Source organism: Prunus mume, linkage group LG1 (genome assembly GCF_029339155.1).
Source record: "Prunus mume cultivar Tortuosa linkage group LG1, ASM2933915v1, whole genome shotgun sequence".
NCBI classification, from domain to species: Eukaryota; Viridiplantae; Streptophyta; class Magnoliopsida; order Rosales; family Rosaceae; genus Prunus; species Prunus mume.
Genome location: NC_142698.1, coordinates 27,819,845 through 27,834,151, shown reverse-complemented (window position 1 = coordinate 27,834,151; position 14,307 = coordinate 27,819,845). Strand labels below are relative to the sequence as shown.

General features: G+C 35.3%; 1 protein-coding gene across 2 annotated transcripts; it reads left to right on the top strand.

The window, feature by feature from the left end:
- The first annotated feature begins 1,016 nt into the window (after positions 1-1,016).
- CNGC15 (cyclic nucleotide-gated channel 15) lies at positions 1,017-6,301 on the top strand. 2 transcript variants are annotated; one of them, XM_089044121.1, is made up of 8 exons: positions 1,017-1,479; positions 1,905-2,241; positions 2,409-2,952; positions 3,042-3,254; positions 3,891-4,183; positions 4,483-4,594; positions 4,962-5,198; positions 5,418-6,301. In XM_089044121.1, exons 2-8 carry the CDS (start codon positions 2,213-2,215, stop codon positions 6,090-6,092), a joined length of 2,103 nt encoding a protein of 700 aa, XP_088900247.1. In that variant the 5' UTR covers positions 1,017-1,479; positions 1,905-2,212; the 3' UTR covers positions 6,093-6,301. The 2 variants fall into 2 exon arrangements, with proteins under 2 accessions (XP_088900247.1, XP_008225934.2); XM_008227712.3 differs by having other exon boundaries at positions 1,880-2,241.
- The last annotated feature ends 8,006 nt before the right edge of the window (positions 6,302-14,307 follow it).

The following is a 14,307-nucleotide window of genomic DNA, read 5'->3' as shown; positions in this document are numbered from 1 at the left end:
TTTATGGAAGAGAAAGAATGCTTTGAATTTAAGGCATCATATGATCAAAGAAGAATACCACTAATCCAATAACCAACTGATTTTTGGTTGCATTGGCGGACCTATGCTAACCACATATGCTCACACTTCCTTAATTTTGATAAGTTTTAATTGTCAAATTTATATTGTAATTTTGTAAAGTCATAATTTTGATGTTAGATCGTTTCGTTATTGTAATGACCTTTCGTGGCTAGTGACTTTTTTTGCTGAATTATAAATGTAATTCCATAATTCTCTCAAAAAATTGTCAAATTTATATATAACCAATTCGGCCGAACATAATAATTGTTTAACAGTCTCAGTCCCCATTTTGTCTTGTATAGAATAGTAAAAAATGATTTTAGTAATTAAGCTCACAATCCACTACGCCTTCATATAGGCAAACTTCTCGGTCCGTCACTACTTAGTTATACAAACATGCTTAAAATCAAAGATTCTGGATAAATAGTACACTAGTTTCGCCCTTGCTACACATTTCTTCTTTGTTGTTGTAAACGTGCAAGCTTTATAAACTTTTAATTTTAATGTTTTCATATCAATTTTTAAATTTTAAAGCTAATTGGAACAACTGTTAACTGATATTTGAATCACATACCTCTATGTAAATAAATAATTTCATTCAAATTGATAATCTAATAACACATGAAATTGTCTAACGAGGTCAACGAGATTCAATCTTCCAAAAAAAGGCATTGACTAGCAGACAAATAACCTTAGATTCGAGTCCCCATAACATCATGATAGTGCATGTCAAAAACCCATTTCCTCTTCTGTAGTTTAGATTATCATTTCTAATGAGATAAAATTTACTCTACTCAATCCCTACGTCGCGCTATTAAACAAAAAAACAGAACACGTGTCAAGATTCCAAAGGCATGCATATATAGCGTAGTCAACTCCTCCTTGGAACTTTAAATAAATAAAGTAAAATAAATAACATCTGACCCTTCCAAATAAATAACATCTTCCCGTCTTTTTTCGTAAACCTTCTCTACCTCTCTCTTCTTTGCTAGTTTTGGACAGATTCTTGTGGCTCTGTCTCTCTGTCTTTCTTGGTATCAATGGCAATTTGATAGATAGATATGTACATAAATACTAACCATATTTTTTATATTTTGGAATATGCCAATCAAAATTAAAATAAGTATTTATTTCCTTAAATCGGTTAATACTTCAGTCATTTTCTCAAAATTCCAAATTCGTACCATGTTTTAGACGACAAGAACAATGCAGGGTCTCTTCAAGTACTGAAACAGAGCATTGCTTTTCTCACCCATATAACTGATTTTCCAATCAAAACTCATTTCTTATTATTTCATTAGCCCACAAATTTTTTTTACTCTTCTTTTTCAGTTTTAGTCTTTGGGATTTGAGCTTAAATCAGTGAGAAACCAGAGAGAGTGAGTCCAGAGTTTGGTGAAGCTTGGCTGAGAAATGCTTGTGAGTTTCTCTCTCTGCTGTTTTATTTTTCATTGTTGGAATCTCTTGCTTGTGCTTAAACAAAACCCATGAGCCAGAATGCTGAATCTGTTACATTTATTTATTCAATCTTCATTTTAAAATTGATATGGCATTCAGTTTTCAACTGTAATGTTTATTTTAATTCTTTTTGTTCAATTCTTCTATTTATGCTTTGCCTAGACCCAATTTCATTTGGTCAATTGTTCCATCCATGATAAGGGAGAAAGAGTCACGATTTTCAGATTCTACGCGCCATAAAGTTTTGACACATTCAATTCGTTCAAAGAAAATATATATAGGGATTTTTGGAATTTCTTTCTTTCTTTATTTAATTTTAATTATGTAATAAAATAAATTTTTTTTTTTCCTTTTCCTGAAGCTGCATGCTCAAAATCTGAATGCAGTTCAGGTCACATGTTTGACTTGCACTGGCCTTAGAAGGGGCAGAGACTTTACAGCTTCATCCCCAAGTTGCTGTCATCTTTATTTCACATGTTCACATGAATCCTGGTGAATGAAACCATGGCTGCAAGATCTTCCCAGCTCTCGTGGCTTTGAACTCATCCCGGGTCATTGTCAGTTATATTTTGAAGAGCCTTGATGTTTACATACAGTTGATTCATGGCCTAATATAAGTTCGATTATTCGGTGTTGTTTTACTACAGACCAGTTCTGTAACTGAAGACAAAGTGGTTGCTTTTAGAAGATTGCCATGGGTTATCATAATTCAAGATCTGTAAGGTATATCTCCTTTCTAAGTTCTGTTTTGATTTCAAACAATATTTCTGCTGTCATAGTTTATATTTCAATATATCGAACCGTATTTTATGTTAAGAGTTTGTTGTCTAATCATAGAGCTTGATATGATGAGGTGAATCTAAATTTTGCATTCACATATGGTATTTCAGATTCCCGGATGATGTTGAATTAGCAAAGCTACCTACAACCAATGGAGGTGGTGTTGTTAAGTTTAAGTACAAGATTGATGGTTCACAAGTACCAGAGTCTTGTGAGAAGGAGGTGCCTGGGAAGACTGGAAAGTCCTTAAAAGCTAAAGTACTGTCCAGAGTCTTTTCTGAGGACTATGAGAGAGTGCAGAAGAAGATATTAGATCCTCGAGGACATACTATTCGACGATGGAACAAGATTTTCTTAGTAACTTGTTTAGTTTCTTTGTTTGTGGACCCTCTATTCTTTTACTTGCCAGCGGTCAGAGATGAATTGTGCATTAATATTGGAAAACCACTTGAAGTCATTCTTACAATTGTTCGATCAGTGGCTGATATATTTTACATAATTCAAATTTTTATTAGATTTCGTAAAGCTTATATTGCACCTTCCTCTCGTGTATTTGGGAGAGGAGAGCTTGTAATAGAACCTTCAAAGATCTCATTGAGGTACCTACGCATGGATTTCTGGATAGACCTCATTGCTGCCCTGCCCCTTCCTCAGGTATGCTACTTGAATCTCTTGCTCTGGGCCTATTGAGATAAAGCTAATATTCACCAAATCTTAGTTCTTACATTTCCTCTTCCTTTCAGGTGTTGATTTGGATCGTAATCCCCAGACTTGGGGGTTCAACAATGACAAACACAAAAAACGTCCTTCGGTTCATCATAATCTTTCAGTACATACCAAGGCTCTTTCTTATATTTCCACTCTCATCACAAATAGTCAAGGCCACTGGTGTTGTGACAGAGACAGCATGGGCAGGGGCTGCATACAATCTGATGCTATACATGTTGGCAAGTCATGTAAGTACAAGCAAACTGTTGTTTCTTTTTCTTTTGGAAACTTTGTTGAATAAGATGGATAATTGTGCAGCTACAGCTTGATCATGAATAACACTTTGTGGCATATTGTGTATACTTTTTTTTTTCTTGGTGAATGCATGGCAATAACTAATAGCAAATTGACTATCCATCCAAGTTGGGTAATTGACTGTGAATCTTTGCTGGATTAAGAATGGGCTAGAAGCTAATGCATGGACTGAACCTAACAAAAGACAAGTTATTTTCAGCTGTCAGAAATTCATTTATGAATTTCTTTGACTCTTATTAATCTACGAATTTTAGTCTTTTGTCGGTCTAAGATTTATTTAGTTGAAACCTGCAAAACTTCCTTTGAAGATTCATTTCCTTCGTATGAGCACCCGTCTTTTCAATCAATGTTTTAGTTTGTTAATATAACCTTAAGAAGCAATGATTTGTCATGACATATAATGACCAAAATCAAAATTCCTCAGTTCCTATTAACTGTTCTGTTCATCTTCTAACTATCTGATATACATTTGCTGGCTTATTTTTACATCTTTTGTATCCTTTTAACAATCAAGTGTGTAAGACCAAATGTAAACCCCTTGCTCAGTTTTTATTTTTTCTTGTGAAAAGGTTTTAGGAGCTTGCTGGTACCTTCTTTCAATTGAGCGGCAAGAAGCATGCTGGAGAAGTGTGTGTGATCTTGAGGAGACGTTTTGCGAATATGATTACTTTGATTGTCACTGGAGTCGAGACCCTAAAAGGAATTCCTGGTTCCAGTCAAGTAATGTCACAAATCTATGTAATCCAGATAAAAGCTCTTATCAGTTTGGTATGTATGGCGATGCTGTAACATACGATGTTACAACCTCATCGTTCTTCAACAGATACTTTTACTGCCTCTGGTGGGGTCTACGGAATCTCAGGTAAGCTAATTAGTTTCTTCAAATATCCATTTATGATGTGCATTTACACATTGTGAATGAAAATTTAAGATTACCTCCTTCTCTTCTTTGTAGAATTTTGAACTACTTCTGTAACGTTTTTGAAATCTTCTCCATTTTTTTTCTTCTGTATTTTTTACTTTTTGGGCTAACAATGTTTAGCGCATGAAAAGTAATTTAATTTGATGTTTTCTGTGAGAAGGAAAAGAAAAAGCTTTTGATCTATCTCGTTTCCATTGAAGATTCCTCTGCCATACTCATTCCCTGAATACTGTCTGCAGTTCCTTAGGACAAAATCTTTCAACAAGCACTTACGTTGGAGAAATAATGTTTGCCATAATTATTGCGACTCTTGGGCTGGTTCTCTTCGCATTGCTGATTGGAAATATGCAAGTAAGTCCTCCATCAGTAGCATCTCAATGCTTTAAATTGGCTTTTACATGCATCTATAATATGAGCAACTAGATAGCCTGAAGAACAAATTTCCCATATGGAAATGTGATTTAGCTAGGCTCTGCCTCAAGCCATAGTATATGAGTTTCAAGCTAAGTAGGGGCCTGTTTTGTGTTTCGCACGCCAACCAATCATCCTAGTTCTACCTGCAACTATTGTATTATTATTTTTGCTTTCCAAAACATAGATCCAGAAGAATTATGCAGTGAAAACCCAACTCATGTTTGTTACTACACAACTCAATTGTGCTGTTGGAATTGTTCCAAAGTATATAATTCTAAATTCTGATCACACATTACAATGGCAGACATACTTGCAGTCAACAACTGTCAGACTAGAAGAGTGGAGGATTAAGAGAACTGATACAGAAGAATGGATGCGTCATAGGCAGTTGCCACCGGAATTGAGAATCTCTGTGCGGAAGTATGATCAATATAAATGGTTGGCTACTAGAGGAGTTGATGAGGAAACTCTTCTTAAAGGCCTACCTATGGATCTTCGAAGAGACATCAAGCGTCACCTTTGCCTTGACCTTGTTCGTCGGGTAAGTTATCATCAATTGTATTGTAAACGGTAGTTTCAATAGTTAATTCTTTTGGTTGGTTCAGTAACCAGTCCAGAGGATATTAGTAAAGGATAAGGAGGATGACTTAATAATCTGACTGCAATTAGATAACTTTGATACTAATTCTGATGTTCCAAACTTGCCTGCAAGGTATGCTTATTATTAAATTGGTGCATTGTTTTGTCACTAAATGAACAGGTTCCTTTGTTTGATCAAATGGATGAAAGGATGCTAGATGCAATATGTGAGAGGCTTAAACCAGCCCTGTGTACCGAAGGCACATATCTAGTGCGTGAAGGAGACCCTGTCAATGAAATGCTCTTCATAATTCGAGGCCACCTTGATTCGTACACCACGAACGGTGGCCGCACTGGATTCTTCAACTCATGCCATATTGGCCCGGGTGACTTCTGCGGGGAGGAACTGCTGACATGGGCCTTGGACCCTCGTCCAAGTGTCATCCTGCCATCTTCAACGCGCACTGTCAAATCCATTTCTGAAGTAGAAGCATTTGCTCTAGTGGCCGAGGACTTGAAATTTGTAGCATCCCAATTCAGAAGACTTCACAGCAAGCAACTTAGACACAAGTTCCGGTTCTATTCACACCAATGGAGATTATGGGCTGCATGTTTCATACAGGCAGCATGGCGCCGCTGTAAGAAACGAAGGGAAGCAGCTGAACTCAAGGCTAAAGAAAACTACACAGCCGCTGAGCCTGCAAAACCTCCACCTGTGTCCAGCTTGGTTACTTATGCCGCAAGGCTGGCCGCAAGCACTAGGAGAGGTGCCAATAAGCATTCTGGGTCAGATTCTGGGGTTGTAAGCTCATTGCAGAAGCCAGAAGAACCTGATTTTTCTGTTGATGAGGAATGAATGGTGAAACTCAAACAACTTGGGTATAAAATAGGTGTGAATTAATGAGCTCTGCTGTAAATTATATATATACTCTCTCTCTCTCTACTCTCTCTCTCTCTCTCTTAGGATACAATCAGATTCAGAGGTGGCTTAATGTAATTGTTTTATTATTTGGTTATATACATTAGAAGGTGATAGGAAATTTTATTATTTTGTTACATCTTCAAGACCATTTTAGCATGACTTTGAAGGTGAGACCAACTTATATAAAAAAGAGGGTTATAGACTGAGCTAGGATTGGGCCTAACTTTTTTTTGTGTGTGACCCAACTATAGCATCTGGGCCTTGACAAATAACTTCCATTTTACAAATCCCCAAAAACTTGTGTAATGCTAACAACCACTTTATTTTCGCTAAAGGGTCCATTCCCCAATGGTTCAGTAGTCAAAACATTTGTCTGAAGATTTGTCTTAGGTTCGAATTCCAATAACATTTCTCTCGTCCACCCTTTCAAACTTTGACAAAAGGAAAAAAAAAAAACCACTTTATTTTTCAATGAATTTTATCTGAGCTAAGGCACGATGAATTAAAAATGTGAATTACTTTTTTGAAGAATTAATAACATGAAGATTGATTAAATTCCGTACAAAACCTAATTTATCCAAAACCAAAGTGCAGCCGGAAAGCTAACAAGAATTTGTACCCAAACCATGTCTAAAGTTTACAACATGTCAAAAGTTAAAACCCATGTTGTCGATTTGGAAAGCATACGTGCTTTTGCATGACATTTGCACCTAAACATAAATAAAAGTGATTTAAGACAAATAGAATAACAACAATAATTCAATGCACTTTCAAAGCCAAAATATTTGACTCCCATCCAACCTGCATCAGATTACTTAAAACAAAATTGTGCTACATTTGAATAATAAATTTAAAGAAAGTTAATAAAAAGAGCTTGTAGTTCAAGTGGTTAAAAATATTTACCCATGCACTCGAGGTCCTAGATTCGATTCTCTTTCTCCCCAATATCGCTTGTATGCATAAAGAACTAATAACTTATGTCTCTTATATTCTTTTCACTGATTGTAAATTAGAATGGCACAAAGTGGGTTTTGAGATAGGCTTCAGGTCACGTCTCTTGCAGTTTTCTTTATGTATTGGTAGATGACACAATTGGTCATGGTGGCCATGACAAAGGTAGGGTGTCTTCATACTTGAGAGTTTGGTGGACAAATTCATGAGATGAAACATAAATTAAGTTCAAAAAGGGGGACAAAATCAATGAAAGGGAAGCAAAAGTCGGGTCCCAAAGGACTTAGTCAGAATCCCATATTCCTCTAAGACATCTTAACCTCCCTTTGAGGGACATTTTATGGGTCCATTTGTCCTAGTCATGCTAGAGAAAATCATTCCTCTTGGTGAGAACCTAGTCATGAAACAATGGACCCACTTTGACCATCGGCCTAGCTTGGCTTGTTAGGAGTGTAGGTGGATAATTTTTTGAGAAAAATAGGGTATTATTTCACAACAAAATTGTATGAGAACAAAGTTATAAACAATCATATAACAACTATGCTAATGATTTCACCATCTGGGGTTAGTTTTGTGTGCCACAAAGAAAAGTTTAAAGAGGTTGCATGTCCTTGATTAGCATTGGATATGACAATTGAGTTAAGTGATTAAAGTCAAATTAACTAAAGCACCTCTCTGGCTTTTGAATTATGGCATTGACTGTGTGGACGAGAAGAAAGTTAATTAAGAAAAAACAAAACAAAAGGGGTTTGCTGACCTAATTGTCCTCCTAATCACCCTACTTAATAACCCAAAACACCTAATTAGTAGTTGTCATTTGTTGAAAGAAGTGCAATAATCATTATTTCCATGATTAAGTGTTTGAAAATTAATTCCCTCTCCCTCCTTCCAGAACAACTAACTCCTTTGACTTTTACTAATAACAAACAATTGCAGAACTTGCATGCACATTAACATATTCCAATTGTCCATCTGCTTGTAAATTTTTGACTGCTTTCTTCTCCTTTTCCATAGTCTTAAAGACAACAATAATAATCACCAGATAAAAGAAGAAACAACCCACCAACATAAAAAATGATAGCAATCTATTGCTTTGTTGAGTTTCTTTTGTCCAAGTGACCAGCACACACCACTACAAATGGATTAGCCCTAACTGTATTACAAACTGATTTTGTCTACATCCCAATTTGCTTCTGAACAAAAATAAGAAAGGATTTTATTTTGCCTTTCATGGGATTCTGACTCAACAACATGGCAGCGGCAGCAACCCAGAATATAGGTTGCTATGTTCAATAGGACGGCACTATAGGCCACACCGCCCACAGGTACCTCGCTAATTGGTAAGAGTATTTTTCTGTAGATTAGTAATCTCGTGTTTGAACTCCAATGACACATCCCTCTCCATTCCAAACTTTGACCCAAAAAAAACTTGGCCACACCAGTTAGATTCCCAGGGGCAAGGTCAACAGCACACTCAATTTCAAAGGCCGGTGATAAATCAATAATTATTAATTAATGAAGGGTATGATGCGTCTCTGTTGCTCTGTAGACATAGAGTGATTGGACCCTGCAACTACTACTATCAACGATAACAATTTAGGGACACATATTGTTTTCAATTTCTGAGAAGGCATACAAAAAACCTAGATCACTCTAAAAAGTTGTTCCCCATTATGGCCAAGCCCCACAATTGCTCATTCTGCCATGTGAGAAGGCAACAAAGTTCAACTCCATAAATTATAGCAACAAAGGGAAAGAGGTGATACATTGCATAACACTCACGTACTCATGAATCGATTGATGAGCTAGCTATAAGATTAGGGTTAAATTTATCTTCCAAAGTCCAACTCTTTCGATTGTCTAGTTAAAAAAGGAAAAAGGAAAAGAAAGGCTACGTGTTTCGTTTTACTAAATTAAATTCTCGTATTGGTTCATAAAAGTTGACCAAATTAAAGCGTTTAGTCAAAATTCAATTGACAATAGGTGGAGAAGCTCAGAAACATTTTTGTATAGATAAGAGCAACTTCATGCACGTAATAGTTGTATTATGACTTCTCTTTCCTTTACTCAGAAAAGATTTCAATTCAACTCTAAATATCTTCTACCAACTTGTCGGTTTTCACATGAACGTTACAAAAATATTCACGACTAATAACGTTGACATTTTATAGAGATACCAATAGTAAGAATAAACAACTAATTTTCAGTCATAATTAACTAAGGCGATCGTGACTGATTGAACTATTTTTCAGTTAATTAGTCATAAACAACGTCCAAAAACAAGGGTTAATTCTCCTATCCTCCCTACTCCTCGAGCCCCTTAATACAAATTGACAGGATTAGGTGCTCCATGGCAAGAACAACGTACATGGACGAACTTAAACATGTCAAATGAATTTTTTAATTCAATTACTATTGAACGGACAGCCATATATTGTTTAAATAATATTTTGATTAAATGTTTATTTAATTATTTTTTATGAATATGTTATAGTCCAAATATAATTGATTAATTTTGATTGTTGTTTGTGAGAATTAATTTGATCATAGAATTAGAAAAGTCCATTCGCCCATTTATGAAAAAGTTTAGACTAGGCGATCTATCAATTAGGGAAAGCACATGATTGATGAGCAACAGAGCAAGGCAATTTCATTTTCATTCACGTGAAGGAGATGAACTTAATTCATAATACAATTAACTAATGATAGTGACAATGATTATTCTTGTCTGACAGAGATTATGTTAGGACATTTTCATTGCATGCGACTAAGGACAATTCATTGGACATATTAATATACAGCATGCGACTAAGGACAATTTATTAGACATATTATCTGTGATGAAAAGTTTAGGAGGAGGGGAGGGGAGGCTACCCCATTCTAGGGTCATGGTATACCAAAGTTTCTTTGAGGATTTACAGAGGGGTCTTAGCCCATTTTTGGTTTTTATAGATTACCCACAAAGAGAGATTATCGACAGCGCAACTCGAATCTAGACCTTAATAGTGAAGAGAACGATCTTTACTAACTCAATCAACCCTCGTTGACTTCATTAAACATATTAATCAGTGTGAATTTACTGATATTTTGAATGTGCATGTCTCCGCACAATATGTCCACCTTGTGAATTGAAATGATAAGAATTGAATGAAATTTTTTTTCAACCAAGTATTCAAATTTATATATGTCTTTGAGTTAGATGTTATTTTGATACTTTTCTTTGTTGGGCCCATTATTTTTTTTAAGCTTTAATTATCATGAGTCTTATTTTCTTTCAAAATATAATAAAATAATAGATTTGACATTTAAGATGATTAAAAAATTTACAAAGTGTCAATTTGTAACATAGGCTGTCAAATCTAAACTTAATATTTTGCATTTTACATATCCTTGAATATAGGTACTGTCAAGTATGACATAAAAATCAATTTTCCATGATAAAAGTAAACATGTGAAAATAAATTTAGAATATATATATATATATATATATATACATACACACATACTTCACCAACTACGGACCGAGATATATGTTTGATATTTTTGTTATGTTCACAATTAAACAACACATGAATTGTTTTACTTCTGTAAAATGATCAAATATCAGTTTATCGGGATTATAACTTTGTGGTGTTAAAGACAAACTGATTTCATCATTTTAGTTATATTACAAAAATAAACCTCAACTCACGTAACCCACCTATTCTATTATTTGACTGTCACATCACAATATGGGATCGGCTCTGTGTAACAAGATATTGTCCGTTTTGGGCCCCCCTCTCTGCCCTCACGGTTTTGTTTTGGGAACTCACGAGCAACTTCCCAGTGAGTCACCCATTCTAGGATTGCTCTAGCTCCAACTTGCTTAACTTCGGAGTTCACATGACTCTAAAGCCAGTGAGCTCCCAAAAAGTCTCGTGCTAGATGAAGGTGAGCATGTACACATAAGACACATCACCCCCTCTCCATTGATCGATGTGGGATGTTATAATCCACCCACTTTAAGGGTCTGATGTCCTCGTCGGGTTCCACTGTAGCACGATATTGTCCGCTTTGGGCCCCATTCTCTGCCCTCATGCTTTTGTTTTTAGGAATTCACGAGCAATTTTTCAGTGAGTCACTCATCCTGTGATTGCTCTAGCTCCACTCACTTAACTTCGGAGTCATGGGCCAGTGAGCTCCTAAAAGGTCTCGTGCTAGATGGAGGTGAGCATGTATACATAAAGTACATCACTCCCTCTCAGTTAGTCGATGTGAGATGTTACATTGACAAAATGAAAAGAAGAAGAAGAAGAAAGTGTACAACTCCTCAATTGCTCTTATGACTCCTCTGTACTCAGAACTCAATTCTCAAGCAATCCTTCTCTTTTCTGTTCATTCAATCAAATTGTTTATGAAGAAGAAAACAACAAGAGAATGGATGTTGAAGAGAACAATTCTAGCAAAAAGGTAAATAAATCGTTGTGTTTTTCATCATATTGTCAAGATTCTAGTCCATCAAACACAAATTGAGAAGTGACAGTTTTGTTTTTCTGGTTGGAGAAGATTTCAAGTTTAACTCATATAAATACGAAAATAATACGTATTTATAGTGAGTTCAATATATAAATAGAACATTACAATATGCATGAGCTTTTAAGTCATTTTCAATAGAAACAGAGAACATATTGATTAGAGAACACAGCTACGTATATAATTCGTATTTTTTCTGTTCCTTATCCTTTGTTGGCCTATAACTGAACAATCATATTCATCCATGAAATTCCGTATGAACATGCCATTTCCAAAATAAGTCGTAGAGACAAGACTAGGCCACATGTTTGATCACATTTACACGCACATAACGAATTAATGAATTAATAACCCACAGGGCCAAAGTCATATGGAATTACGTGCATAGCTTTTGCTTCTTTTTTGTGCCTTTATTTGAACATTAGTGGCTAATTTTGAAGCTTCTTTGTGATGTTGACCAGCCAAAGAAAAAGCAAATGATGTGTCCGCTGTGGACAAATAAGAAGTCGGTGGTCACCTTTTGGTCCGGATTGGAACAACTTGCTTGTCAAAAAGTTGACAACCCACTCTACCCTCCCTCGTAAGCCATGATGGTACACTTAAATCACCAACACTTACCCTCTGTCTTCTTCTTTACTTTTCTTTTATTTCAATTTTCTTATCATTAATCAATTCTAACTTACTTATAATTATTATGTTTAGAACTATATAGTTATTGATTGAGGAATTATTATAGAACTACTTCTCTTTTTAACGTTGAAAGACAACCTAAGTTCGGATCCTACATATCGAAAGACGACGTCGATTTGGAGTTTGAGGGTTTTAAGGTTAGGGTTTCGTATTTATGATTTATACTAGAAAGATTAAACGAAAGTTTCAAACCGTGCATAGTTTTTGACATTTTTAATCAGCAGATTGGTTTTTTGCGCTGGCTGGATAGGTGGGTGTCGTTCTCCATGAGAAAGAGAAAGAGTTGATACATAGAGCACTTTTCTGAATTAAGAATACAGTCCACATCTAAACCTCTGAACAGAATCTTAGCCGACGAAACAATAAACTTCCATACAGATTTTCCATATTCTTTTGTTACTGGCTTGGACAGGTGAAAGTTACGGATTGATTTTTCTCATATGAACAAAATATTATCCGCCGACATTAAGCTAATATGGCCCCCGGGACTACTCCTGGAATGATGAATAATTTGTACACGTAGGGTGCTCCAATCCATTCATTTCTTCTTCCTTAACTTGGTAAAATAAAAAGACCTGAGTTATTGCCTCTTTTTTTAATTTTAATTTTTTTTATACAAGCGATATTAGAAAAGGAAGAATCGAACATAATACATGAGTAAATACTCCTAACAGTTTGAGTTACAAGCCATTTACACTACTACCTTCTTATTTTGCGAAACAGTTCTTGTTGTTTTTACCTTTAAGAATTTTAATGATGGATAATTAGTGAATGAGGGGTAATGAGAGGTACAACTTGTGGCGGCAAGTATTATTCTAGAAAAAAAAATACAATTCACAAAAACAAAATAAAAATATATAAAATAAAAAAAATCACTGCCGTGGAAAGATTGGGTTTTGGTGGATAAAATTAAATTGAAAGTAACTGTCTGCACATTTTAAGACCTTAAAAATGATGGTTTGAATTGAGCCCCATAGGCAAGAAAGCAGCAAGATTCCACGCGCAAAGCTTTTGAATGGCGGTGCACAGAAAGGGGAGAGCTTTTGCGAAAATTTTAATGAAAGTGCAGTAGGCGGTTTATGATGGATTGGAATGATCCCATATAGCTTGGGTTTGAAAATTCATGCACACTTTCATAATCAAACATGCATAAAGATGGTCAGAAAAATTGAATGTTCTTCCAAAAGTGCAATTTTGAGGAATTTTGAAGGCATAATATTTTATGATTCCAATCTGGTTTATGTCAATATTATTCGGTTAAGAGATCCCATTTCTAGAGAGTTGGTCCTCTGCAGACACAGCATCTTCAAATTAACAAACGCATAAAGTGATTGAAAGAGATGTCTCTTCCTTATGAGTAAAGGTAAAGCCTCTGACTAGCATTATATCTTCATTTGACAATAATGCCAATATGCAAAGCTTGACTACATATCCCCATGAATCCTGCAATGCAACTCCAATTTCTTTTATTATTATTATTATTATAGAAAATACGGCAATTTTAGTGAGAGAAATTTAGTTGAAATTACAATCATTCTAGAGCAACACATCTGAATAAAATTAGGTGATTGCTCAAATTGTTTAAACAAAACTCTAAAATTATTGACAAAGCATAATGTACCAATTGATGAGCACTAGCTTCAAGGACAAAACAAACTTGTAATCTCGTATGTAATCAATCAAGCTCAAGAAATTTAGGCTAGTTTAAGTTTGTACTTAAGATGATTACAGAAAGAGAGAGAATGAAAGTTGTTATAACTAGTCATCGTTTAAGTTTGTACTCAAGATGATTACAGAAAGATGAATGAATGTGTTACTGCCAGCTCACTAACAGCTGTCATTTAACCCTCTTTTTTTTTGTCAGCTATAGGGTTTATGTCCTAACGATTTTTGTTTTATTACATCTCCAATAATGAACCGACAAGTGTATTATTTCTCAATTTTGGGAAAAATGGGGCCAAGGCTTGGGTAGCCTTCAATTCATTCATTCATCTCT

Bases quoted from the DNA above. Each gene is read 5' to 3' on its own strand.
- CNGC15 (XM_089044121.1), top strand. From the start codon at position 2,213: ATGGGTTATCATAATTCAAGATCTGTAAG. The intron at 4,184-4,482 runs GTAAGCTAATTA...TACTGTCTGCAG, and splicing joins TGGGGTCTACGGAATCTCAG to TTCCTTAGGACAAAATCTTT. The intron at 4,595-4,961 runs GTAAGTCCTCCA...TTACAATGGCAG, and splicing joins TGCTGATTGGAAATATGCAA to ACATACTTGCAGTCAACAAC.